The 25,239-nt window shown below is 47.8% G+C and overlaps 9 protein-coding genes across 9 annotated transcripts; 3 read left to right on the forward strand and 6 right to left on the reverse strand.

Annotated features, from left to right (window-relative positions):
• Positions 1 to 2,626: 2,626 nt before the first annotated feature.
• F4822DRAFT_305361 (uncharacterized protein) lies at positions 2,627 to 4,674 on the reverse strand. Its single transcript, XM_051455244.1, has 2 exons — positions 4,074 to 4,674; positions 2,627 to 4,016 (listed from the first exon to the last, which is right to left on the reverse strand). Exons 1-2 carry the CDS (start codon positions 4,588 to 4,590, stop codon positions 2,788 to 2,790), a joined length of 1,746 nt encoding a protein of 581 aa, XP_051311871.1. The 5' UTR covers positions 4,591 to 4,674; the 3' UTR covers positions 2,627 to 2,787.
• A 1,485-nt stretch (positions 4,675 to 6,159) lies between these two features.
• On the reverse strand, positions 6,160 to 8,186 carry F4822DRAFT_305492 (NAF1-domain-containing protein). Its single transcript, XM_051455250.1, has 2 exons — positions 7,971 to 8,186; positions 6,160 to 7,849 (listed from the first exon to the last, which is right to left on the reverse strand). Exon 2 carries the CDS (start codon positions 7,836 to 7,838, stop codon positions 6,183 to 6,185), a length of 1,656 nt encoding a protein of 551 aa, XP_051311872.1. The 5' UTR covers positions 7,839 to 7,849; positions 7,971 to 8,186; the 3' UTR covers positions 6,160 to 6,182.
• A 1-nt stretch (position 8,187) lies between these two features.
• F4822DRAFT_305580 (glycosyltransferase family 22 protein) lies at positions 8,188 to 10,634 on the forward strand. Its single transcript, XM_051455251.1, has 3 exons — positions 8,188 to 8,825; positions 8,882 to 9,310; positions 9,362 to 10,634. The coding sequence occupies exons 1-3, from the start codon at positions 8,583 to 8,585 to the stop codon at positions 10,421 to 10,423; spliced, it is 1,734 nt and encodes a 577-aa protein (XP_051311873.1). The 5' UTR covers positions 8,188 to 8,582; the 3' UTR covers positions 10,424 to 10,634.
• Positions 10,635 to 11,770: 1,136 nt separating this feature from the next.
• F4822DRAFT_305767 (glycoside hydrolase family 43 protein) lies at positions 11,771 to 13,356 on the forward strand. Its single transcript, XM_051455254.1, has 2 exons — positions 11,771 to 12,451; positions 12,511 to 13,356. The coding sequence occupies exons 1-2, from the start codon at positions 12,077 to 12,079 to the stop codon at positions 13,183 to 13,185; spliced, it is 1,050 nt and encodes a 349-aa protein (XP_051311874.1). The 5' UTR covers positions 11,771 to 12,076; the 3' UTR covers positions 13,186 to 13,356.
• Positions 13,357 to 13,612: 256 nt separating this feature from the next.
• Positions 13,613 to 15,729, reverse strand: F4822DRAFT_430974 (putative MFS transporter; the record flags this gene model as incomplete). Its single annotated transcript, XM_051461402.1, has 7 exons — positions 13,613 to 13,786; positions 13,853 to 13,912; positions 13,979 to 14,773; positions 14,832 to 14,858; positions 14,922 to 15,000; positions 15,053 to 15,468; positions 15,532 to 15,729. 7 exons carry the CDS (start codon positions 15,727 to 15,729, stop codon positions 13,613 to 13,615), a joined length of 1,749 nt encoding a protein of 582 aa, XP_051311875.1.
• A 428-nt stretch (positions 15,730 to 16,157) lies between these two features.
• On the reverse strand, positions 16,158 to 18,267 carry F4822DRAFT_305618 (uncharacterized protein). Its single transcript, XM_051455252.1, has 4 exons — positions 17,482 to 18,267; positions 17,239 to 17,376; positions 16,392 to 17,183; positions 16,158 to 16,334 (listed from the first exon to the last, which is right to left on the reverse strand). The coding sequence occupies exons 1-3, from the start codon at positions 17,841 to 17,843 to the stop codon at positions 16,583 to 16,585; spliced, it is 1,101 nt and encodes a 366-aa protein (XP_051311876.1). The 5' UTR covers positions 17,844 to 18,267; the 3' UTR covers positions 16,158 to 16,334; positions 16,392 to 16,582.
• Positions 18,268 to 21,998, reverse strand: F4822DRAFT_305402 (SNF2 family N-terminal domain-containing protein). The gene is made up of 6 exons (XM_051455246.1): positions 21,072 to 21,998; positions 20,698 to 21,014; positions 19,714 to 20,647; positions 19,241 to 19,667; positions 18,866 to 19,186; positions 18,268 to 18,798 (listed from the first exon to the last, which is right to left on the reverse strand). The coding sequence occupies exons 1-6, from the start codon at positions 21,580 to 21,582 to the stop codon at positions 18,693 to 18,695; spliced, it is 2,616 nt and encodes an 871-aa protein (XP_051311877.1). The 5' UTR covers positions 21,583 to 21,998; the 3' UTR covers positions 18,268 to 18,692.
• A 234-nt stretch (positions 21,999 to 22,232) lies between these two features.
• F4822DRAFT_437845 (transcription initiation factor IIA gamma chain) lies at positions 22,233 to 22,728 on the forward strand (the record flags this gene model as incomplete). Its single annotated transcript, XM_051462451.1, has 3 exons — positions 22,233 to 22,279; positions 22,345 to 22,492; positions 22,576 to 22,728. 3 exons carry the CDS (start codon positions 22,233 to 22,235, stop codon positions 22,726 to 22,728), a joined length of 348 nt encoding a protein of 115 aa, XP_051311878.1.
• Positions 22,729 to 23,140: 412 nt separating this feature from the next.
• F4822DRAFT_305400 (uncharacterized protein) lies at positions 23,141 to 25,239 on the reverse strand. The gene is made up of 4 exons (XM_051455245.1): positions 24,547 to 25,239; positions 24,170 to 24,266; positions 23,958 to 23,993; positions 23,141 to 23,809 (listed from the first exon to the last, which is right to left on the reverse strand). The coding sequence occupies exons 1-4, from the start codon at positions 24,816 to 24,818 to the stop codon at positions 23,405 to 23,407; spliced, it is 810 nt and encodes a 269-aa protein (XP_051311879.1). The 5' UTR covers positions 24,819 to 25,239; the 3' UTR covers positions 23,141 to 23,404.

Here is a 25,239-nt window from a genome sequence, read left to right on the forward strand (position 1 = left end):
CGTGGCTAGATACGTAATGAAATAGTATCATGGTTGGTGGCTCATGTGCCGCAAGCCTCATTCCGAATATCTTAACCTCTTTCATTATATTGCGGATGGGTATCGAAAACATAGTGTATGCACGAACATGCGGATATGTTAGCCGGAATATCAGAAGCGGACATAAGTGACCGAAGCAAGCAGATCCCAAAAGAAAATCTATCAAATTTCTGATAGGGATCCGCGCGAACATCCGTCTCATCGGGTCGAATCGTTCCCAATAAAATCCACGATACATAATGTATTTTTCTGTTGTGGAACGCACCATGACGTCTGCGTCACCGTGCTTCTTTTTAGACTTTTCCGATTACGTATTTTCGGACTTCTGTTTTTATTTTCCCCTCCGATTTCTTTATTTTTCACTTATTTTTCCAACCCGTGCATGGTTCATAGGAATTCATCCTTCACTATGGTCCCCCTGGATTAGACGGTTCTTCCTCTTCAAGTCGATCGGCTCCTACACTAGCTCTTTAATTCTTTCAGTCCTTCTCGAATCTAATCCTTCTAAACAAGTCCCGCCTTGGATTTTAATTATTTTAGCCTTGTGAAACACCCGAACTTGGCGAACATCTTCCTTTTCAGTCCGTCGGTCCGCAATTTCAATTTCCGTCTTCCCACCTGTTACATGTGCCGACCCTGCTAACCCCGGTCACCCTACCAGACTTAGAGGCCGATCACTATTTTGTTCCAATCAATAGGACTTGTGGGTTTGTGTGGAGGATCATCGTTATGGCCCACGCTAGTGTGAGTAACTCAGACGAACAGACAATTGCTGTTCTCTTTCCTAATCTCAAAACGTGGAGAGAGGTGGAAATCCTCAGTGCGCTTCCAAATCTTCTAGACGTACGTAAATAGATTTCAGCACTTATCGTCACATTGTGACATCGCGTCATGATTTCAACGGCACGGCCATGTGGGAAGTTCAGAAAATGATAATCTACATTTACATCGATCTATCCCATCGATTAAGACCAATGTCGCTCACCTAGCCATGTAATTGTCGCTCACAAGGCTAGATCAATCACAATGGGTCCATAACACGAGACAGTTATCAGTCAAAGACCTACAGCTTCGACCTGTGGGTTTTTAGACTAAATGATTAGATGCTATCCTCCCTTACACCAATTCACCGCCTCTCTAATAAGTTACAGAAGACCAAAGGTTGAAACGACGCCTCGTCTTTGCTTCAAACATACATCGCGTACACGGGTCGGCGATCCAAACAAGCAATATGTTTAGAAAGCTCTAGTGCAGTAATATCGGATAGAACACTCGTTCCAGTAGGTACACGGTAGATAACAACTAATTTCTCAACTTTCTATAACTAAAAGCCCCCAAATTAAATTAGTGGCGCGGTCTATATTACCTACCTACCTCTTTCACAACCTGATCCCGTAGTAGTCAGAAAAAACAGTGGCTAGTCCGGCGGGTCCACCAACCACATCTAGAAGGCAGATATAAGATATACGAGTTCACAGCCACCGGAGTCACTATATCCCAAGCGTAACAAAAAAGAAAAAGTTGGGTCAATTAGGTAGAATAACGAGCTTGGGAGCTTACGCGTGGAACAGGGTCTCCCGGCGTACATGCAAGCCTCTCGGTTGGAAAACCCAAGTATTCATAGGTGCCTTGCGTCGGATCAAAATAGTACGGATATTACCGAAACCAGCAGCACGGGATGTGCAATGTCGCTAGCTCGACTTATGATTTCTAACCACAAGCTGCATGCATGGTCTCGTTGGTTGATAGGATTCTGCACATGAGTTGTACAGCTGGTAGCTATTAGATAAAAAGAAAGTTGGAGCTCGGGGGTGGTGGGTTGGCGATGCTGTGATGCTTGATGTTTAGTAATAACTACCCAGGTGGGTAGGCTAAGCACGTACCACCTTATTCGGATATCCCCACCACAATAACCTCCTAGAACTCGCGCATTACTCATCCTCTTCAGCCTCTCCTGCCATGCCATTATCCTCTGATATTGTTGAAAACATTACCCTCTGTCCTGAGCTCTGTTCGAGTTGATAACCCTTTATTATTTAGTCAGGAGAGCCCACGTGGGCCCCTCTATCTAGATATATATGTGTCTGTATCACCTCCCTTGCAAGCAATAGAACGCCACTGCCGTATGCACTAGATAGTAAGTACCCTTAGAGCCAGACCCCCTAGTAAGGAAACCACCCTCGAGAGCCGCTCGAGGCGTTGCCCCATTAGCCACCTTGCCGGCGCCCTCCCTGGCAAAAGGCGACGGCATCTCCCTCGCATGCTATCTTATTTGACGGTTATGAATAACATCACTGCGGTACTGGGTTTCAGGCGTCTTATCTGAGCCCATTCTAATCTTTCCAGGCTTCGCAGCATCGAAATTTCGGTACTGTTATTAGTGAACTCAAAGAAGGAAACGTTTAATCTTTCTACCAAGTTAAGCATATGGGTAGATAAAGCAGAAGAAGAATCGGCGCGGCGACAACTTGCAGCTAATGAGGTAAACCGCTTATTGCGGCGCCAGCGAGAGTACGAAAATGAGGTTCAGCGACGCATAGATACTGCTACCCGCATATTCCAATGTAGCCCGACGAACTCCTTGGCTCAGCGAGATCAGATAATTTAGTAGGTATTTATTAGATATAGCATTCTGTTACGACCCCGCCCACCCCTACCTAAGAAACGATGCGACTAGCTAATGCCGACCAAACAAAAGAAAAACGAAAAAAAAAAAAAGGTGGCATGCGTAGCAAATCCTATACCCCTTTAGACCTCCTGGGACTCCGTACCAAACTCGAGGCGACATCCGGTAAATTCCTCGATATCTTCCTTAATGCTCTCGAACGGGATAACGAAACTGATGTCGTATTCGATCCTGGAGTGGTAGTCATAATTATGACCTCCCCAGAGCATACCTATCACACCTGGCACAGGTCTTTCCATAGATTGGGCACCCCGACGCGAAGGCGATAAGGGAAACGTCGAAGATGCGAGGCGGGCAGGGAGAACCGAGAATACGACAGATCCGCTGTCTCCTTTGTCGCTAAACGTGTGGACTTTTTTACCCGCTATAACGGCATAAAATTCGATTGTGGAAGAGGATTCCCAGTTGTACGACATCATAGAGTTGATTGTTCCCCAAGACCCACCACTAGAGCCACCAACCATGTACGCCTCGATGTTTCCCCGCTTAGGGATACCCGCGTCGTCGGAAGTGAGACGGTTGGGAAGACTTGGGTCTCGCTCGACGATAGCCTCTCGAGTAAAGTAAGTCTTGATTTCCATGACCCCGTCCTGATCCGTCGCACACGCAAGTTGTACCCTAGGGATGTTTGTAACATTGACGAGATTACGAGCATGGAGCGGAGTGAGAATCGACGAGTGGAATTGAACCACTGCCCAATCGCGCATGGTATTACGAAAGACCCCGATGGCGGGTGAAGCTATAACGTTGCCTACGTTGCGGCTGGCAGGCTGGATATGGGACTCGCAGTGCTCCAAGAATGTCTTGCAGCGTTCCCGCGAGAGAGCGGTATCGCTGAGGATTTCTGCCTGGTGCTCATTCCTTTCCGCCGGGTCAACCCATTCCTCGAGATGATGTATGTTTTGGTCAAGATCATCCAACGCTTTTGCAAGTTCCGGCAAGATGGAGTCGAGCCGTCCTTGGCTCGGTTGGACTACTCGTATAGGCTCGCTCGGAGATTCGGAGATTCCGAGTTGACTAACGACCCGCGTGTCTCCTTTTGAGCAGACGACATGGCGGGCCGTGATCATGATAGGAATGCGTCGTATCCCGTTGTATCCGCAGTTTTGAAGCAAATGCGCATGGAGACCAGAAGAACCAGAGATACCAGGATTAGACATGGCGCCGATAGACGGGCTCAGGTACGGTGTGAACTGAAATACGTCGTTACGGAACACGGCCGCGAATCGACACCTCAAGTCCCACAGACCTTCCGTCGACAAGAAGAGACCGGTGTTGGCGACATCCTCGACTGATGAATCAATTAGTCTAGAAGCATCGACCCTAGATTTGCCATCTTTTTGCTTACCAGCTTGGGCTTCAACGGCCTCTTTGCATGTTGACCGGACGTCGACAGAAACACCCACGGTCTGCAGCGCCGTAGACGAGCTGTCGGAAACCTCTAGCGTTGCAAACTCATCGGCGACGGCATCTCGCGCTTCTTGGGATCCGGTAGAAAGAGTCTCCGGAACTTCTCGTGCCGTCGCCGAAGATCCACCCCCGTACGGACAGAAAGGCGCCTCGTATACCTCGCAACGGACATCGGAGATGTTGAATCGGCGCAGCAAACGTTCCATGTCGTGTGCCAAGCGGCTTCCTTGTTCCCACGATACCATATCCGGCTTCACCTTGATGATCAGAGTAATAGGCTTCTGGCCTTCCGATTCATAGCCAATGCGCAAGACATCGCATCCAACCGTCCCGGGGAAAGATTCAATCGCCAGCTGGCGGATAGAGTCAAAGACTTCAGGGTTGGAGTTGAATAGGGGTACAACAGGATGGTGGGCCTCTACGACTGCGAGAACTTTAGGGATGCTATGGTTCATCTCGATCGGCACCTTCTAAGTGAACCGATTCTCGAGAAACGATGCATCCGTTGTTCCCACGAGCTTCATGAACGGCAAGCCGTAAGCGTAAGCCATGAGGATAGAGGGGGGCGGGCTAGGACCCGGGTTAAATTGGTTGGTTTCATCCATGACGACGTTGCGAGTGTTGTCACAAGTTGGTGTTGAATGGGGATGGATTGAATATGGATTGATAGTCGAGAGTGGGTTGGGTGAATTGGGTGAATTGGTGATGGATGAAAGGTGGAGGGTTGGAATTAATAGAAAAGAGGAGGGCAACGTGCGAAAATGAGAATGGGAAGAGCATTTCGCTCCCACGCTAAGAGCAATCATATTAGAGGCCATTTCCTAAGCTGTAGGTGGTTCGTGCGTCGTCCGAAGATGAATTTACACGTTGTATGTTAACGTAAAAAGGAATAGCGTGAGAGATGTCACGTGTGCACCTTATATATTAACCTATCATTTCGACGATTCCCTTATTTTTACTGTGTCCTTACTCGAATAACAAGCAGGAAAAAAGACAGTAAACAAATTTAGTAGATGTTTGTTATTCGTTTCGATGTTTTTTCTTATTTTTACTGTGTCCTCGAGTAATCCCACTCTTGCTTGCTATAATAAGTAAGGAATGACTCGAATAACAAACAGAAAAAAAGGACAGAAAAAAGGACAGCAGATGTTTGTCTCGACATCTTTTCTTATTTTTATTGCGTCCTCGAGCAGTCCCACTGTGTTCGTAGTCATTTGCTACTATTCTTAGGTACATTACCTGAAAAATGCCCCGGAAAAATCTACCGTTGCCAACAAGCTTGAATTGCTCTGAGACCCCCTGAGTATGTTGTTACTGGTTTAACTCAAGCTAAGGGTGTGGATTTTAAGGTAAGCATTTGTAGTACCGTGCGCCGGCTTATATCCGTACACCTGTCCATGGCCCGATACCACAACTTTAAATCGCACTGATTACCTGGTGGACTACGAATCATAAAGTCGGTGTGAAATCAAACAGTTCATCAATGGGTATCAGCAGGTAATGTATGTGCTCCTATAGTTCTTAGTACAAATGACATATGAGCATCATGTCGAATATCAGGGTAAGCCTTACGCCTTGTGGTGTATCTACAGATCCTCGTTTAGAGCGGATATTGGATGCCAAGCAGAGTCAGCGACAACGCAAGTGTTAGATCACTTTAATGCTCATTCCCCGTCCAATATTCAAATCACTTCTCGTTGGTGGCAGGGCCCTTCCCTCCTTTCTCCGATGATTTTGCGACTGCCTTGACTTTGTTCCCTACCCCTCGATGTGGTCGCCTAGACCGCTTTTGTACACTTACCCCCCTCTTCAGCGCTCGTTCTTTACCTCCTCGTTTCGGCTGTTGTGTACGAGGTTGACGAGACTGAATCGTGGGATTAGCTCCCCGTGTAACCGGCTCTGGGCTTCTTTGGCCGACAGACGGCGGTGTACTAGCACGGGAGGCATCGCAATATTGTCCTCCATTTTGTACAGGAGGCGTCATGGCATTAGCGACCATTAGGTCCATATTCCTAGCCATGACAACGTCCATGACAGTGTTGAGATTCTATCCGGCACCGCCATGTCCGGGCCACTGACCATTCTGCTGCTGGTTATACTGTGCCTGCATCTGGCTTTGTATGGCAGCTAAAAGTTCAGGGCTGTAGAAGGGGTTTGCTCCATTCTGTTGACTATTAAATTGGGGCGGTGGAGGTGGAGGTGGAACGAAGCCTTGTGCTGTGTTCTGTGGCCATGCGAATGGGAACTGTGCAGGAGGTTGTTGGCCATTTGCACCACCGTAGAACTGTAGCGGCTGCTGCGGATACGTCGCATTGGCTGGAGGCGGTGGTGGGGCTGGGTAATTGTATTGTTGAGGTTGAGATTGATGGTCTTGTCCTCGAGGGGGCCTAGGTGGTAAAGAATAGCCGCCTCGTGAATCTCCGCGACCACCACGTCCACCCCGACCACGTCCGAAACCTCGTTGGCCCCTGCCTCTACCACCTCGGAATGAGTTGTTACCCGCGTGGCCATTTTGATAGCCATTTGCGTATTCGGGTTCTGAAGGTGCTGGTTGACCTTGCGCGAAGCTTGACGGCCTTGATAGCTTTCGGTAAGGGCCATCGTCCTCATCGTCATCGTATGGCAGGCTGCCATCTGCGGGGAGCGATGGAGTCTCGCTGTGACCTCCTCGGCCTCCTGGGCCGCCCTTACCACCACGGCCACCCTTCTTCTTAGCTTTTTGTTGTCTCTTATACTCTGCCTCCTTTTCGTCATCTGAAAATTCCATCTCATCGTCCCCTGCCTCTTCATCGTGCCAATTGCTCGCGTCCGTGCCTTTCTGTTCCCGGAGCGCTTGTGTGAAAACATACGATGCATGCGAAGGTGGATAAAACACCTTAGTCCCTAACTCCAGACCAAACGATTTAATTTCTTCCTCGTTCGTGAACCTCGCCGTGTAACGTGGTTGTCTAACGTTGCCGATCAAGTCTGCGACTGCTGCAATGACAGTACGATCTTCTTTGCAGAGCACAGAACCGGTATCGATAACTTGATACTCGCCCGTCGTATGCGCTTTGACTACGACTGTATTTTGGACGATGTGTTCGACTATCCCAAGCTCGGTAATATCCATCTCAGGAGTTATGGTGACGTCGGGCTTAGGAACCACTTCTTCGGGCATTTCATGCTTAGTTCGGACTTGAACCCCAGTGCCGCTCCCTTTTGCCTTTCCTTCTCCCTCGTCATCCGAACCTCCTTCCATTTCCATTAAAATGCGGGCCGTCTCCTCAGGGCCAAGTAATTCATTTCCATCTTCGGAATCGTCGTCCGAATCATCTGAGCTGCTAGATTCGGATGAAGACTCGTAAGGAGATGAGTCTTCTTCCCATTCGGGGTCGCCTTGGTTTTCTTGTTCGCCTGGCTGCCCGTTCTGCTCCACGCCGCTGGATTGGGTTTCCGGAACATCTAGACCGCCAAGCATAGCCTCCAACGCCGAAGTTAGGGAAGGAGGACTAGGCACATCATTAACTCCACCATTGGTTTCCTGGGGTTCCTTTTTCACTTCGACGTGCTCAGAAGGATTTATGCCTTTCGATGGAGCTTGAGTGTCAATTTCCATTTCTGTGGAAGGCTGAGAAGTCATAGGCTGCGTTTCAGTCTTGACATGAGTTGCGTCCGGCGCTGACAAAGTTGTCAGGCCAGGAATCGCAAATTGACCGGACATATTTGCGAGATCTATTGGTTACGTTAATTATGATCTAATAAAAAGGGAAAAAAACAAAACACATGAAACATATGAATTATGATGAGGAAGGTTCCGGCGCTAGTATTAATATGGCTTGAGAAATTGACTTACCAATTCGCAATCTGTAAAAATAGGTATCTTCGGAATCCGATCTTGTAGAAGTAGATTTAATTATGGCGAACTTGGTTATCAGATGGTAGGAATTAGTTGTAGCCTTGTTGAAAGACGCCTTGATGGAATCCTAGAAATGAATCCAACCTCGGATAGGTTACTTTGGAGTTGAAGATTATAAGGAGTTGAACTCTCTGAAGCTTTCTGCAAGCTCCAGTACCAGAAAAAATAAAGTGGAAACGGAAAATCTTACAGTACAAAATGGATAGAGTGAGACTGACCGTGTGAATTGACCAGTCGGAAATGCTACACTGTCCGGGGATTATCCGAAATTCAAGACCCACAAATACCGAAGCAGTAGATACGTATCTTTTTAACTTACCTAAGCCAAAATTGAAGCAACGTCATTCCCCCAATTGATTCATTTCAGCTTTCAACATTTGGGGAAAAAATACTTACGATAATCGGCGAATATGCCTCCTACCGACACTCAACATCGGCAAGAGTTTGTTCATCCAGCTGCCCAACATGCCAAAATGAAGTAGGTGAATGAATGCAAGAGCTAGATGATCACCGGTACGCTAACACCCTAGCACAAGAATATCGCCCTTTATGATTGAACCGATTAAAGCGTTTTATGTCTTTCTAATTGCCAATTTTGTCGCCGCTTTATACGCACCGATTCAAGATTGTGACGAAACCTTTAATTATTGGGAACCAACCCATTACCTTTCTCATGGCTATGGCTTACAAACTTGGGAATACTCACCGGAGTTTGCCATTCGGAGTTGGTTTTACGTCGGACTGCATGCGATAGTTGGAAATTTCAGAAGAATATTACCCCAATCTACCAAGGTATTGACTACTTTAAAATAACTCATGCTTTTATGACATTATTCTCACTACTGCAGCTTGCCGAATTTTACTTCGTTCGATATGTCTTGGCGTTTATATGTGCGTTATGCCAGGTGTTGCTATTCCGAGTCATTAGCTTCACCTTGAATCCTCGGATTGGTCTCTTCTTCCTTCTTGCGACCGTTATGTCGCCTGGGAATTTCCACGCAAGCGTAGCCTACTTACCGTCCAGTTTCGCTATGTACACCTCCCTACTCGGAGCTGCTGCATTTATGAACTGGAGAGGGGGGCTCAGGACTTCATGGGGTATCTGGTGGTTCGCTGTCGGTGGAATTCTTGGTTGGCCTTTTGCCTCGGCTTTATGCGCCCCCTTCTTGATTGAAGAGGGAATATTTGCCGCCATCACTATTCTGCGCGACCGAGAACAATTCTGGGGGGCAGTTCTTCGTGTTGGAAGAGGTGTAGTTGCGGCTCTGCTGTTCGTCGTAAGTTGCTCCATTGAATGTACTCGCATTTCACATTCTTATTGAAAATAGCTCGGCGATGCAGCCATCAATACTTTCTTCTACAAGAAGGTTGAAGTGGTCGCATGGAATATTGTGAAATACAATATTTTTTCCTCGACTGGTGGCCCCAATCTTTATGGAACAGAGCCGTGGACGTTTTATTTCCGAAATCTTGCGATAAACTTCAACATGTGGTTCGTTCTAGCTTTGTTGTCACTACCACTGTTTCTTATACAGAAAGCTGTGTCGACGAAGCAACATGGGTTTCAATCTGGGATACGCACCATCGTATTTCTCGCTCCTTTCTATATGTGGCTCGGCATATTCACTCTCCAGCCGCATAAGGAGGAGCGGTTCATGTACCCTATGTACCCATTCCTCGCTTTGAATGCAGCCATAGGACTGCACATCATTCTGTCCGCTTTTGGCAATTCCGACCCGAAAACGTTTGTCGGAAAGATTCCAGCACAGTTCAAACTCCTCGTCGTTGTAGCTACGCTATTATTATCCCTTGATATAGGTGTAGCTCGTATCGCCGGTGTGTACACCGCCTATTCTGCGCCACTTAAGCTGTATGAGCCACTCGGAGCTGGGGTGGTCGGCCAACAAGGTGTGGGTGGACGTGGTGATCACGTGTGCTTTGGGAAGGAATGGTACCGCTTCCCTAGCTCTTACTTCTTACCTCGCGACATGCATGCGAAATTTATTCGGTCGGAGTTCCGTGGTTTACTGCCTGGTGAATTCGCCGAGGCACGAACTGGTTTCGGATTTTGGAGTGGTACGTGGTTACCCGCAAAGGGGATGAACGATCGCAATGAAGAAGACGCCAGCAAGTACGTGGACATTGGACAGTGCTCTTTCTTAGTCGATACACAGTACCCCGAGAATCATCACCCCTTGCCGTCGAATGAGCCGGACTATATTGCGGACGAAGACAATTGGGAGATTGTCAAATGCGAACCTTTCTTGGATGCGGGAAACACCCATCTCCTTGCAAGAGTCCTTTGGATTCCTGATTGGGGCTTCATCCCAGAGAAATTTAGAAGGAAATGGGGACGACACTGTCTATTGCAGACGAAGAAACATACCTAGATTATTGGTGGGAAAAAGCGGATATCAGCATAACGAATAACGAGATCAAAATAGCTACGAGCCTTGATTCGACCACGTCCCGAGCGCCCGGTTACGGTTAACTCGCTTGGTGTTGCGGGGAAGTATGGAGTCACACACACGTCAACAGGGCTGAGGATAGGCTGTGCCTCCGTTCTGCGCCGGCATTGGGAATATATCTGCGGCTCAAGCATATTCTACTCCACATTTAGTTCACGTGGAACCCATTGATAACGTAATGACAGTGGTAAGCCATTGAGTATCGTCAATTTTTGTGGAGGATCTTGTTGGGGTTTCTATACGGGTCATCGGTACATATATGGGGATGGGAATAAGCTGGATTTCTGACCAACAAGGCAAGATGGCTCCTGGTTCGTCAAACCGTCTGGTGTTGGACAGCCTAGGCTCAACTAATTACGCGTCAAAAATAGTGCCCGTCCCCTGCTTACGATGCGACCCTCCCACTAGTATGCAGAGATTTAAAAAATTGGTAGTTTTTCACATGAGAAAAAGAAAAGTGAGACAAAAAATTGGCGAAAATTTAAATATAGGTAAATATTGATTCGTGAGTCCGTATAATATCCCTTCAATGATGCTGTTATTTTAATTGCTACAGCAGCTGTCAATTTAAGCTTGAGATCGGATCTGAAATGTGAGGGTCCTGGGGATAAAAATTGTTGATCATTGTTGATCATTAACGACTTAGGTACTTCGATCCATGCTAACTACGCTGGAATTCTGGGGATTTCGGAGGATTTGGACTGTGATCAGCTGCCCTACACAAACCGGGGTTCGATCAAGAATCATCGACGCCTAATTCATAGCCAAAGACAATAGTTCCCAATGGACACTCGGAATAGGCAGGTATATCTTCTTTTTCGCAAGAATAGATCCCCGAGAAAGAAGCACTAGACACATGTAACGTTGTCGCGCGCGGCCAATGATGGGAAAAGTGCAAGGGGTTATAGTACCTGAAAAAGTCTGGGGTTGACGCGGGAGGCTTGGCCAGATCTATAGTATTCTATGCAAGCTGACAGGGCTTCAGGCGCCGGTGCATCACGAGCCCTGCTTTTTTACTCAGTATTGACCCCCATTTTCCCGCACCGTTGCCACCTAAGCCCCTCGAACGACTACGACTTAACATAGGATCATAAGATGTTTCATTGGACGCGTTTGCCGGAACATGGGCATCTTTCGGCACCTCCTTAACTCCCATGTTCTGATGTCCTGCCTATTGTAGCATTGCCCAGCTATTTTGTTCCTTCACACAGGAGGAGCTTGGCTTACTTCGTCTGTACTGCTAACCTGCTAGCTGTTAGGGGAGAGAAAAAAAGTGTGGCCCTCGTTTATTGGTGTGAAACATCCCGCTGGGGCTTGTTTCAACTTCGCTGAAGCCACGCCTCGCTAGCGATTATACCGTCGACACGCCATTGACAATAGGGATGATGAGAAGGACCGAGTAATGCCGAGTGAATACGCATACAACATTCCAGCGAATCTATAAATTCCAGTCAATATGGCCCGCAAGCGGACGAGTTGCATTCTACGAGGGCGCACTTCGTTCCTCGTCTGCTTCGGCCCATACTCTCTCTCTCTCTCTTGTTTTGTTTTCGTTAGACCCGCTCATCGCCCACCATGAAGAGCTTTCTGTTTTCATTAGGTGCCGCCGGCTTAGTCGCCGCGCTCCCGAAAAATGCCCCGCGAGCTGCGGAGGAGTTGCCGACGCTTGGGCTAGCGAACATAACAAAGATCGACATGGCCGCCGGCGGTCTACAGGGCCGTCGCCTAGCGGGTCCGTTTATGGGAGTCGACTTCCCTGACCCTAGTATAATATGGGGTGACGGCTCATGGAAAGCCTACGGCACATCATCGAATGGAAAGAAGATCCCCGTCGCCACATCGTCGGATACCTGGTCGTGGACGCTCACCGGAAACGATGCGCTGCCGGACCCGGGATCCTGGGTTGACCCCAATGATCAAGGTATCTGGGCGCCGGATGTGCAGAAGAACGTATGTTTTCGTCGCATCGAATCGACTAATATGTAAAGGTTTCTAACTGATAGTGATAGGATGCTGGTACATACGTAATGTACTACACCGCGCACCAAAACGGCGGAAGCCACTGTATCGGCGCCGCGACATCGAGTTCAGCACTAGGCCCCTTCACACCACAGAGCCAACCACTAATCTGCGACGGCGGAAACGGCGGTGTTATTGACGCCTCCGGATACGACGACGGCACAGACCGGTGGATTCTATGGAAAGTCGATGGAAACAGTCTCGGCGGCGCAACAACTTGCCAGGGTGGCACACCCTCCGGATCGTACAAGTCGACGCCAATTAAGATTCAGCGAGTAGCGCGCGATGCGCTCACTTTACTAGACAGCGCGAAGACGATTTTGGATAACGAGGGTGCGTCAAATGATGGCGTGGTCGAGGCGCCGTCGCTGTATAAGATCGGTGATGGAAACTTTGTCCTCTTCTATAGCGCGCATTGCTACTCCAGCGATGATTACGACGTCGAATACGCCTTCTCGAGCACCATTGATGGTAGCTACGGAAACCGGGGCATTCTGATCCGAACTGTCGATAACCGTGGTGTTTTTGGACCGGGTGGTCTAGATATCGACCCCAATGGCAAGAGTGTCGTTTTCCACGGCCGCTTGAATGCTAATGATGGTGGTGCTGCGCGTGAACTGTATAGCGCGGAGTTGACTATCAACGGACAATCAATTACCGCATAAGGAACTTACTTATAAGGGGTTTCATATTAATTTGGGTTGGCGTTTAATAGCGAGGGTTACGCATATGATGGTGTGATGAACGGGCCTGTCGTCGCTGGAGAGACAGGCCGGAGCTTGCATATAACTTCTAGCGATTGTCATGTACATATTTTTATATTCTGGACATACATAGCGGTATTTTTGCATAAATATTTGGTATATAGTTGCTGCGATTATGAACTTCAATGTTATAACACCAACATCCAACTTATCAACTACTTAATCTCGTATGCGTGCTTCATTTCTCTCGTTCTTGTGCCTTGGCTTTTAAGGACGATTAAGTGGAGCTAAATATTGCATGAAATGAGAAGGAATCGGACCATGGTTTTGGGCAATGCTAGAATTTCGCCACTTTCGGCAGATATCGTTAATAGCCCCCCAAGAAGTTTTACAAGTAGTGCAGTTTGGAGTCCTTGGTCAAGCGACGGAAATACTTTCCGTAGGGGACAAAAACGCATACTCCAAGGATAGAGGAGCCAAAGGTGAGGCCCATCATCATGAGTACGGGGCTAACATAACCGGATTGAGCCGCCCAGTCATTGAAAAAGAATATCATCGCGAACTATTTTCGTTAGCGATCATGATAATCTCGACGAGAAAATCAAGAGACGAAAAGGGCAGTACTTACTCCGAAGGTATTCTTCACGATCGTGGCAGCGATCATGATTTCGCCTGGAAGGGCCTTGTACTATACAGAATAACCGAGTTAGCGAAAAGATAAAAATAGGAGTGAAGTTGAATAATGAGAACATACACTATCAACAGCATACGCAACCGCAATCGCCGGGATCCCCACAACCTGCAAACCCACAAGCGAGTATCCAACAAGCACAATAGCCTCCCAAGGCCACGCACGCTGGTACCCCACAGCCGCGACAACCATACCCGCAAGATTCGCCGCGATATACGGGAGCAGCGCTGGTAACCGCATCTCCGCCTCTAGAACACCCCCACGTGCTCTCGCGCGACGCAACGCAATACCATCGGACAACGGACCCGCCGTGATCAACGCGACAGCAGCCCCTGCCGCGAAAGCAAAATTCGCGTACCCGATCTGATCGGGGGCGAAGAGATACGGCGGGGCGCCGAAGACTTGGGCTTGTGTGAGGTTCAGCGCGAGTAGAGAATTGGCTGCGAAACCGGTTGCTAATGAAGCCCAGAGTACGATGGGATAGCAGAAGAGGATTTTGAGGGGTGAGAGGACGTCCCGTACTAGGATTTCGATGAACTTCTCGCGCCTGGTTTGGTCGTCGTCGTAGGTTGGTCCGTAGCCTAGGCGTGTGCGAAGTGGTAGGAGGTAGAATTGCGCCCGGGAGGGGTAGCCATTGGCGATGTGCTGGGATGATGTGACGGCTGGTGGGGGTTGAAGGATCTGAGGTCGGGTGCGGGTGGACGAATTTGAACTTGATATCATGCCTTCTGTTTGCTTTTCCATGGTTGTATTGGAGGATCTTCCGTCCGTTGTTGTCGGGGTGCTTGTAGCTGTTTTGAGTGCTGGACGGTCATATTTGGTTTCTGGGTGAGCAAAGAGGAGGAAGAGGAAGCTTGCCTGGGATATTATTAATAGTCATTCATTACTTCGTTATATCAATCGAGACGGTACTTACGCCTTGCAAAATGGTGCATATCCAGAACTGCATTCGTCATGTTAGTCAAATGTCGGGAGGGAACCAAGATTTCAGGGGTCCAATACTTACAAACCATCTCCAGGAGATCTGCGCAGCAATCGCGCCTGATATTATAGGGCCAAAGAATAGACCAAGGAAATAAGCCCAACTAAGAATATCCCATGAGTATCTTATGTTCAGACATGTAGCATGCTACTTACAAGTACAAGGCCATACTGCTAGCCCTTTGGTGTAGGAATAATAAGTCTGCAATGACCATAGGCATGATACTCTCATTCGCAGCAGCACCCATCCCCGAGATTATACGAGCGCCTAGGAAGCTAGAGTAGCTGGTAATGAGGGCTTGCCAGACATTGGCCAAAATACAGATGAGACCACAGACCAGTACGACGGGACGGCGGCCCCATGCATTGGCGGCGGGCACAATGAAGAAGTTCGCATATCCCAAAGTAATAGCCGCGGCGCCGAATAACATATTGACTTCAGGCAGAGTCTTGCGAAACTCAGCCTCGAAAATAAGTGTCATAGGCGCGATGGCCATTGGCGTCAGTATACTGACAAACACAAAGACGAACTGGTTGAAGATAAGAGTGAATTTCCATGCTGGGTTCCAGTTCTGCGAGTTGTGTTAACTGGCTATTCTTCTTCGTTGTTCATGGATAAAATATGATCTACTCACTAGCGGATCGTCTGCGCTGGAGGTTGGCTGAGGGATAAGTACGACATCGTTGGTGGCAAGATTTTCGCCGTTATCTTGGCCTGCGAAGATAATGTCTGTGCCCGGAATGATTTCCGGTTCTTCAATTTGTGTCATGATCTGCGAATCACTCTTCCGTCGACGAAAGAGCATAGCTCGTAGCGCGACTATGCTAGCCATATTCGAATAATTGTTGACGAACGGATGCGCAGTGGACGTCTTCGCCAACGTGTGAAATTGGCGAGGGATGCCATCTTATCCATTTCGATACTTCACACTGGTCGTCTTATTCTCTATGGTCAAAGTCAACTGTCGCTACATCAAAGTTGTGCGCTCAGACAATTCCCACTAACATTGGCAGTTTCACGTCAAGTTTATTCCTACGGCCGAATATGGAGGTACCTTATTTTGGTAGACTCCGACGTGGTGGTGCGTGGGCGAGCCCCAAAGCTCTATCCTTACCGGACATTCCCATCGTGAAATGCCTCATCATATACGGCAGTATTACATCTCGTTGGACAAGGTCGGTCTTTTATGTCGTATGGCGCGAACCAAGAACTTTATGTTTGAATGTTTCGACCTGGCACGGCTGCTTGCCTTAGCCTCGACCACGACCGCTTGGCGCTAACGTTGGTAGAGTGCCACATCGGATGTCCGGAGTGTTCGCCTGGCCTTGATTCCGGAATAGGCACTTTCGAGTAGGTAGATTCCAAGGCATAGTAACGGCGGGATGGAATACGTTTCAACCAATAACCCAAGATCTGTTCATGAATATGGTTGAAATGCTTATACATATCAGTCAGCTGGCTTTCCACAAAAGATGGGATGGGTCTGTGCCGTACAATGACCATGTGGCTGTCGTTAGCGACATGCTCGGACATAGGCGGCGCGGATTTCCGAGGGGCTCCACTGTACGCTGTACGCTGTACGCCACAACGGGGCAGTAGCTCAATGAGATCTATATTGACCTTTCTAACCATCCTTCCCTCATAGCAACCCAACGATCCAAGTCTATCAATAACCCAAATCAACCTCAATAATGCAGCGTGCGATTAACAACATTAATCAACCTCTCCCCCCTGGCCAACCTCCCAACATTCAACTCGACAATATCCAGCAACCGATCCCACAAGAAATCCGTCTTCCAGCTGACATGCGGGGTAAGAAACAAATTCGGTGCATCCCATAGTCTATGATCCGCGGGAAACGGCTCGGGGTCCGTAACATCAAGCGCGGCACCGCGAATCTTTCCCTTTTCGAGTGCTTCTATTAACGCGTCTTGGTCTATGTGTCCACCGCGCGCGATGTTAGCTACGAAAGTCTTTTTCGCGCTGAGGATGTCGAATTGTTCGTGGGATAGGATATGCCGCGTCTCGGCGGTTAAGGGCACGCTTATGACTAGTAGATCAAGGTCTTGGCCTAGGAAGGCGTTTACGTCTGCGCGTGAGGAGCCGTGGAACCATTTCGCGGGGAGGAGACCGTTGGGGTCACCGGTTCCCGGGACGCAGTAGCTGTCGTCCTTTCGGGACTCGGGGGTTGCGCGCTCGCTGCGTGTGTATGCGTAGATCTCCATGCCTAAGGCGTTGGCGAGGCGCGCGCATTGCCGCCCGATGGCGCCGTACCCCAAAATGCCTCTGCGAGGGATTTAGTAACATGCGCAAGGTTTAGAAGTTGAAATGGGTGACTTACATCCGTAGGTTCGTTGAATCTTGGGCACGCGCTGCGAATGGCGATTCCCAGAACCTCGTCTTCATGTTTTCTGCATAATGCAGGAAATTGTGCTGATGCGAGAGCCATACGCCGATGACCCATTCCGCGATCTGCGGCCTACGGAATGTTAGCTTGCATTCATCATGCACCGAAGCTACCTCATGGTATAACCCTTTATCATTAAAGCCTCTGGGTCGATACTAATGAGGAGTGAGAACTCACGCATGAATTCCGTTTGTGGTGCAAAATATGACGTTCTCATCTTGGTATTTCGGATGACCAGGCCACCTATCGGCGCCTGCGGAGGTAAGTTGCACAAAGCGGACTTTGGGTATGAATTCCGCGGGCGGAGGCAGAAATGATGTGAGTAAGGTGACGCCATCCCATTTCTCAGGACTAACTTCTTCGGCCTTCACAATTATGTGGTTGTCCCTTATTGAGTTAACCCATCGAATTTGAAGTCCCTTAAATCGTTTGGTTATTCGCTCTATCCATTCCGGCTTCTCTGCGAAGGGTACGAAGAGTAAGAGGATATCGTTGCTCAGAGTGTCGATCTCGCCTCCCGTCTCTTGAATTGCAGACATTGCGATCGATACTAGGACGAGATTCACTGGCGGTCTCTGACTGAGCCTTTATGGAGAGACGAGACTCAATAAAACCACGCTTTGTATGATAATATTTAAAATGAAGACGCGCTTCTCGCTTTCAATATTTTATATCGGTAAGGCCCTCTGATGTATAATGACCGCACCTATGTAACCTTGGGAGAACAAACCGATCGGGAGTATGTGTCAATGCTACCTGAAGCTGTATCCCGAGTGGAACCGTCTTACAAAGCAACGGAGGGGTCGTTTTTTATCTCAGTTGACATAATAGTTCTGCTTATCTTTAGTTTAGTTCACAAGGCTCGCAACATGTGCTCCTTTTTCGGTGAGGTACTATTTAGATGGGTATCACAGTATTATACATCAAAGAGATAAGAAGAGTAGGTGGGCTGCCCCGCTGATGAATAGGGCGAATGTTAGATCAAGGGATGTCATCACATCCTAGTATCGCGCAACACATTAATCCCGATGGAGCAAACAGCTATCTCCATGCTAACCCCATCATGGCTCGCTAGTTTAGCTGCGATTTTGATTGGAGCTCTACCGAAGTAGTTTGAGGATACAGACGGCGGATAACAACTTCGATGTCGCTACGATAAAGATGCGATGCGATGCGATGCGATGCGGTGAAGATTATTTTATAATCATGATTCTATTTATATTAGCCATCGTATAAATAGTTCTCCACTATGGGAAACAAGATACTCCAATGGGCTTCGATCCGCGATGCGTAACGCCAATGCTTATAACTGGATACATTTGTTGTACTATCCCTTCTTATACCTGGAACGCCTATTCCAAATCAAATTGAGAAGACTTCGAATATTTTTACGCGCCCTTCATCTGAGTGATCCCATCTGCAGCCGTTTCAACCACTTGGAATCCGGCGGCATTACCGGCACCTCTAGCTGCTTTTTCGAACGCGTCATCACTCCTAGATTGAGAATATGTTAGTAAGACCAATGATACATGTGGTGTTTATTCGATAACGTAAAACATACCTGTCGCATAATACATCGATATCCTCGTCGCTCAGAATTCGATCTCCGCCTGAGTGCTGATAGATTTCGCCGTCCTTCAACAATAAGGATTGAAGGGTCTCCTTATCTAGAGTCTCATTATTGTCAAGCTTTTGACCCATCGTCTTGAACCCTCCTTTTTTAATGACGAGCTTTTCTAGCCGGCGCTTCGCATCTGCAGAAAGGAGCAGCTCTTCCTCGACGGTTCCTTTGGTAGCTATTCGGTAAACGATAACAGGGCGTGTTTGACCGATTCGATGACAACGATCTTGAGCTTGCAAGTCTTGTTGGGGATTCCAATCGCTGATTCAAGCGCATTAGTTGGGTTCCGTAGGTCATGGGTATAAACGAACTCACCTATCAAAGAGGATGACGGTATCCGCACTTGCGAGATTAATTCCCTGACCGCCAGCTCTTGTCGACAACAGAAATATTTTGAAATCCGGGTCTTCGTTGAACTCTTTAATCTGTTGCCTTCTGTCTTCTTGCGCAACGCCTCCATCGATTCGACATACGTTCCACTTTCGCAGCCCGGCACAATAATCGTGGAGGATATCCAATTGCGTCTTGAACTGTGAAAAGATTAAGACTTTATGCCCATGTTCAAATAACTCTGGGAGTAGTCGGTCTAGAAGCAGCATCTTGCCGGAAGCTGTTACAATGCTTTCGTCGACCGGAATATTTTCATCGTACGCCCACGGATTGTAGAAATTGTGAGGACTATTGCACACAAGCCTTAGCTGCATTAGAGCATTGCCCAACTTCTTATCGGCTACTTGAATTTCTGCTATGCGTTAGAACGGTCATATAATCTAGGCTTCTTAACTTACTGGCAAGTTCTAGCGTAGCAGCTCGCTCGATTTCTTCCTCATCGCGGAGGTCTTCGTCTGATTCCTCATCTTTCGCAGCAAGTTCGGCGGCCAACTTCGCCTCAAACGCATCATCGTCTAACTTGTCTTCATCGGAGTCATCGGCCACTTTATATGTTGAATAGCTTTTTCGGGATCGGCCTCGACCTCGACCCCGAGTGCTACTTGCTGGTGTAGACAGTTCGCTCGATTTGCTGCTCTTTGGTGATGATACTTCACTCGTGGGTGAAACTTTCCTCTTCCCATTTGTCTTGACTTGAGGTACGGGAGGAGACATATTCTTAGGCATCGCTTTCAATGTGGACCCTCCTTTTTTACCCATCATCATTGCGAATGCGTTATTGCTCGCTGGAGACGCTGCTTTACTTGAGGTTGCGCTGGGCGCGCGAGATGATTGGCGGCTTGATTTTCTGGAGCTATTCGGAGTATTGCGAGTCTCTGTTAAACGTTCAACGACCTTGTTCTCCAGATACGACCTCGTATCCGTCTTCTTATCGCTGATCACATTATAAAGATCGGTTTGTTCTTTGGTCATCGGCGCAAAAAGAACATATTCTCGTTTCTTCGGTAGGTAATTGGCCACATCCGCCTTGATCCTGCGAAGTAATAAGGGCTGTAGGACCTTGTGAATCTTGGACACAAGGTCTTGGCTCTCCTTATCCTCAATGAATTGTGTAGTGCCCTCCTCATCTTGCAAGTCGCTAAAATCAAACCACACTTCGAATGCTTCCCAGTCGAGGAATGTTTCTGGCATTAAGAAGTGTAGAAGCGACCATAACTCCTTGAGATTATTCTGAAGAGGTGTTCCGGTAATGAGTAATCGAGTCGCTGATTTGAACTGTTGCAACTCTCTGAAAAGCTTCGCGTCGGCGTTTTTCATTCGATGTCCTTCGTCCTATGATTTGTCAATCGCTTGCAGTGTAACTGGCAGAAAAGTATCCTTACAACTACGATGAAGGCCCAATCGATCTTGGAGAGACTTGCGCGATCTCGAAGAACCATTTCATAACTAGTACACACTACCGGGAAACGTTGTGTGGGACGACCCTTATTATAGTTCCTCATAATCTTCTCGCGGAAGATCTGCTGCCTTTCTTGGGGAGTACCATGGTATAATACGAATGGAATTGTGGGAGTCCATTTTTGAAATTCATCTTGCCAATTCGATAATGTACTTAAAGGAGCAATGATTAGGTGAGGACCGAAGTAGCTTTCTTGTTCTCGGAGTAATGCGACGAGGGATATGACCTGTATTGTTTTGCCTGGATTCTAGTTGGCTTATGCGCATTGCAACAATTCACGGGACAACGAGTACTAACCTAAGCCCATTTCATCGGCTAATATACCACTTAGACCTTGTAAACATATCTCGTACATCCATGTTAGGCCTTCCAATTGGTAGTCGCGCATCGTTCCACCACTCATTATCTTGGGTTGTTGCTTCAGTTCGAGACCGGCATCTGTCAATGCTTGGTTGTCGAAATCGCGTCCGACACGACCGAGTGCCTTTGTCTTCTGTGTGAGGATGTCGCTAAATATCTTGCTCTTTCGCAAGAGCTCATCGAGTTCCTTAGCTTTACGAGCGCGTTCTTGGGGAGTCAAGTTGACTTTGCGCTTCCTTCGGGCAGCGAGTCGCTTGGCTTCAGCTTTCGTGTTCTCGGCCCTTGCTTTCTTTTCCTCCGTGAGCATCTGCTGCTCCGTGAATGTGGAAGTGGAGCCCATCTTGATATTGTGCGGACCGTCTGCGGGTGGTGGTGAGGAGGGAGCACTAGTGGGTAGTCGGGAGGAAGAATAAAGAGAATCGGCGTCGGAAGATGAGGCAGGGGACATCCTCGAAGAAAGAATACAATTATATTACGTGAAGTAATCAACTCGAAGGAAAAAAAAGCAAAATCCTATGATGATGCAATGGCGTAGTATATTACAAGTCTCGTAGGATTGGAAAAAAGAAAAGGAAATATCAGTTTCTATGTGAGAAGAGAAAAAAAAGGAAAATAATGACGAATTCATAATTATAATCATCATTCACTATCTATGTCTTAGCGCGTCAGAGAACATTGCCCATGGAAAGGACGACGCGAGTTAGTTGCGCTATCACGCGTTAATTGATATGGGTCTCGCTGAAAACGTACTGGAGCCAGGGGTGTTCGTTCCCCAGTATCTGTGCGACTACTTTAAATCCTTGCACCTACTGCTTACCTAGAGATGTACCTTCGTACTCTGTTACCTATTCTTAATTATGGTTGTTTCCTAGGGTAACAGCTGAATAATCAACTGTCTCCACTAAAATCTACATCTTATCTCCAAGGCATTTCGTCAGCCGCAACTTTGCCGCCGCACTTAACAACAATCAACAATCTTCCGCCGAACATCTCCTGCCTCGGAACACCACCTCGTTAAGTAAATCGCTTAGTATTTTCATCGTCGCGATACTCTTGCGATACTTAATTTGAGATTCTCGACAAATATAATCTACCAAAATGGCGGCTAATGCCCAGAACTTCTACGAGCTGTATCGACGAAGCAGGTACAGCGCCGCCTTTCATGTGATTCTTACCATCTAGTTCCCCGTATTAATGATGATAATTATAGCGTCGGTACTGCACTGACAGATACTCTCGATGATCTCATCACCGAGCATCGCATTGACCCTCAACTTGCTATGAAGATCCTCGCCAACTTCGATCGCGCAATTTCCGAGGTTCTCCAAGACAAGGTCAAGGCCCGCCTAACATTCAAGGTAATACCATATATTTCCGCCTGGTATTTTCAAGCAATGCTATCATCGGGGTGGTCGCTAATCGCTATTGCGCAACTATACAGGGTAGTCTCGATACCTACCGATTCTGCGACGAGGTCTGGACATTCCAGCTCAAGAACGTCACCTTCAAGATGGAGAATGGCGGTCAAATCGTTAACGCAGACAAGGTCAAGATCGTCTCTTGTACTGCTAAGCCGACAGGCAACGCTGCGTAGGAGTAGTGTTTGCACACAATCGAGACCGGTATCCTACCATTCGTTACGAATCAAAAGACGTATTTCCGATTGTGGAGGAATATATTATCAACATAGACCTCGTCCTAGTCGATATTTTCTTCCGATCCGCACCCGAATGACGGCATGATACTATAGATACCAGTTCCGATTCATTTCACCACTACCATTTGCCTCCGCGATAAATACAACTCCATTATTTCTCAGCGAACCGGTTTCGGCATCGATCAAGCATATCCGAACTTTGAGGAGATCGGGGGAGATGGGTTATACGCGGATACGTTGCGCGATTGCATATTTTCTTTCCTAGGGTTATTCAAGGGTATTTGCATTTGATGGCGTAACGCATACTAGGTGGTCTTCACGGCGTTCTATGGAAAGGATATCTGGACCTGGTAGTTTTTCTTTACGCTACCCACTGCATCGGCAACACGGGATGGAGATGACCTTTGCCTAATAAACAATGTTTGATTTCACATATTCATGCTTATGTGTTTTTCGTGAATATTCATCCGAATCACTGGTCTAAAGCCAAGACTTAATTCTACTCTATCCATCCCAAAGTGTTCTATAGATGTAACGCGGGGGTATCGTAGTCCGAAAGGCGAGATAACACAAATGGGGATCATTCCCTCTGTACCCTTTCTATTATCACGATTTAACTCAAATCACCCAAAAGCGCAACATCCTCATCCTCATCGTCCTTCTCAACGGGTAAGACACCCTCAGTCTGAGGAACCCGGCCTTGCTCTGCGGCATTCACATCGTCATCATTACCATCATCTCTGACCTCGACGTCATCGTGATACTCCGCCTCGGCTCTTTCATCTTCGTTAACTGCGGCTTCCGTAGCGGCAGCATCGTCTTCCTGCTTCCCGCGGCCTATAATAACATTCCCCGCAACAAGCATGGCAGCGCCAGCCCACCACAAAGGCGGCAGGGACTCAGAGAAAATAGCTAGGCCGAGAAGTGCCGTGATGACGAAATTGGTGGATGTGTTCATGATGGAAACCTGCGTCGTCGATTGCCCCTTGGCGAGGGCTTGCGTGAAGAGGGTCCACATCTATGGGGGAGCATGTTAGGATCATGTACAGATGTAAAAGGGTACCGGAACATAACATGATATGATACGTGGGGGTCGGCATGTGGCCCCGGAGGCTTGCATCTTGAGAAGTGAAATCTGAAATGTGATATGCGAAGGATGAACTTACAACTCCATTGAACGCTAGATTGAGGCCGAAGAATCCCTATGAAAATTGGATGCACGTTAGCACTTCTAGATATCAAGTCTCTCCTCATCAAATCCTTAGATAGAAATCGCCGAAGTGACTCCCTAAGCATAAGTTGCCGGCTTCTTTCCTAGTCGGCGCAGATGCCTATGCATGAAGAGGCACCATCGAGTCTAGAACATCGAAAAACTTACACAGCGAACAACAACCTCAACAAATCCTTCCAAGTCCGTGAGTCCCAAGAGTCCCGAAACTCCGTGGGCTATATGCGTAGAGAGCTCATTCGTAGTCCTACAAAAGCAAATTCCGCATTAGTTCCAACATGAACATGGCTTCGCAGCATAATCCTGATTTCATCCCGTCCTGCATGCATAACCAACCTTCGGAGGTGTGGTTGTACGGGCATCACAGACATGGGGGTGTGATTAGAAGAAAGGGAAATAAAAGAAATAAGCGAATACGAGAACGAGACCGAGACAAGAATAGGTAGATGATAGATAGGTAACACAAGAAGGATCGCAAAGTAAGAACATGGAAACGGTTGTATGAGATGCCGTTGGTTGGAACTCACAGTTTAGCGAAGACGCCGTTGAAGGCGGCACAAGCACCGCTAGCTATCGCAAACACGATCCATTTATTCCTCGTCGCCCAAGAAGGCATAGCCAGGTCGTCTTCCGAAGGTGTCGGGCCGTTACCGGTCTCGGACTTAACAGCACCTTGTTTTTCACCGGCCTGTTGTTTCTTCCTAGCTCGTACGGAGGTAGCAACGGGAGCGGATGCGGTAGTCGTTGAAGCAGAAGAAGAATCAGGAATAGTAGATTGAGTTTTCCCGGGCCGGGCCATTGTGGGTTTTAGAATATTTACTAGATAGGCAAGATCCGGATACGTCGGTATGAACACGCGCGGTTCAAAGTAGAGTCAAGGGAAAGAAACTAAGGCGGGTTACAAAGATAAGTTTGCGCGCCTGACCCTGAACGGAGAACTGGGACCAATGGGACGGCCACGAGTCGGATTGGCACGCCAAGATGTTTCAGTCCACAAGGATCTGATAAGCCTTTCTTGCTTGAATCGCCAAGTTCCGTTCCTATCCCAGAAATGTGGCTCTGTCTTGGCATTAAGCAACGTATGTAGATATGTGTTATACTCCACTGTAATTGTGTATGTGTTGTCAGGAAACTCTGTGAGATCGTAAGCCTTATCTAGATCAAATAACAAGCGCTTGCTCATCTGTATGTAAACCCTTGGTGAGCACGTTTTATTTGTT

This window comes from Hypoxylon trugodes (assembly GCF_022578975.1).
Source record: "Hypoxylon trugodes strain CBS 135444 unplaced genomic scaffold F4822scaffold_7, whole genome shotgun sequence".
NCBI classification, from domain to species: domain Eukaryota; kingdom Fungi; phylum Ascomycota; class Sordariomycetes; order Xylariales; family Hypoxylaceae; genus Hypoxylon; species Hypoxylon trugodes.

What these genes read in the sequence shown, in the direction of transcription:
- F4822DRAFT_305361 (XM_051455244.1), bottom strand. Translation starts at nt 4,590, where the DNA reads ATGAACCATAGCATCCCTAAAGTTCTCGCAGTCGTAGAGGCCCACCAT. An exon ending in GGCCGTTGAAGCCCAAGCTG is followed by an intron (nt 4,017 to 4,073) that starts GTAAGCAAAAAG and finishes TTGATTCATCAG; the next exon opens with TCGAGGATGTCGCCAACACC.
- F4822DRAFT_305492 (XM_051455250.1), bottom strand. Translation starts at nt 7,838, where the DNA reads ATGTCCGGTCAATTTGCGATTCCTGGCCTGACAACTTTGTCAGCGCCG.
- F4822DRAFT_305580 (XM_051455251.1), top strand. Translation starts at nt 8,583, where the DNA reads ATGATTGAACCGATTAAAGCGTTTTATGTCTTTCTAATTGCCAATTTT. An exon ending in TATTACCCCAATCTACCAAG is followed by an intron (nt 8,826 to 8,881) that starts GTATTGACTACT and finishes TCACTACTGCAG; the next exon opens with CTTGCCGAATTTTACTTCGT. An exon ending in TTGCGGCTCTGCTGTTCGTC is followed by an intron (nt 9,311 to 9,361) that starts GTAAGTTGCTCC and finishes TATTGAAAATAG; the next exon opens with CTCGGCGATGCAGCCATCAA.
- F4822DRAFT_305767 (XM_051455254.1), top strand. Translation starts at nt 12,077, where the DNA reads ATGAAGAGCTTTCTGTTTTCATTAGGTGCCGCCGGCTTAGTCGCCGCG. An exon ending in CGCCGGATGTGCAGAAGAAC is followed by an intron (nt 12,452 to 12,510) that starts GTATGTTTTCGT and finishes TGATAGTGATAG; the next exon opens with GATGCTGGTACATACGTAAT.
- F4822DRAFT_305618 (XM_051455252.1), bottom strand. Translation starts at nt 17,843, where the DNA reads ATGTCTGCAATTCAAGAGACGGGAGGCGAGATCGACACTCTGAGCAAC. An exon ending in ACCACAAACGGAATTCATGC is followed by an intron (nt 17,377 to 17,481) that starts GTGAGTTCTCAC and finishes AACATTCCGTAG; the next exon opens with GCCGCAGATCGCGGAATGGG. An exon ending in GATTCAACGAACCTACGGAT is followed by an intron (nt 17,184 to 17,238) that starts GTAAGTCACCCA and finishes AATCCCTCGCAG; the next exon opens with AGGCATTTTGGGGTACGGCG.
- F4822DRAFT_305402 (XM_051455246.1), bottom strand. Translation starts at nt 21,582, where the DNA reads ATGTCCCCTGCCTCATCTTCCGACGCCGATTCTCTTTATTCTTCCTCC. An exon ending in AGCCGATGAAATGGGCTTAG is followed by an intron (nt 21,015 to 21,071) that starts GTTAGTACTCGT and finishes ACTAGAATCCAG; the next exon opens with GCAAAACAATACAGGTCATA. An exon ending in ATCGATGTATTATGCGACAG is followed by an intron (nt 18,799 to 18,865) that starts GTATGTTTTACG and finishes TTCTCAATCTAG; the next exon opens with GAGTGATGACGCGTTCGAAA.
- F4822DRAFT_305400 (XM_051455245.1), bottom strand. Translation starts at nt 24,818, where the DNA reads ATGGCCCGGCCCGGGAAAACTCAATCTACTATTCCTGATTCTTCTTCT. An exon ending in AACGGCGTCTTCGCTAAACT is followed by an intron (nt 24,267 to 24,546) that starts GTGAGTTCCAAC and finishes TTGCTTTTGTAG; the next exon opens with GACTACGAATGAGCTCTCTA. An exon ending in ATCTAGCGTTCAATGGAGTT is followed by an intron (nt 23,810 to 23,957) that starts GTAAGTTCATCC and finishes GCTCCCCCATAG; the next exon opens with ATGTGGACCCTCTTCACGCA.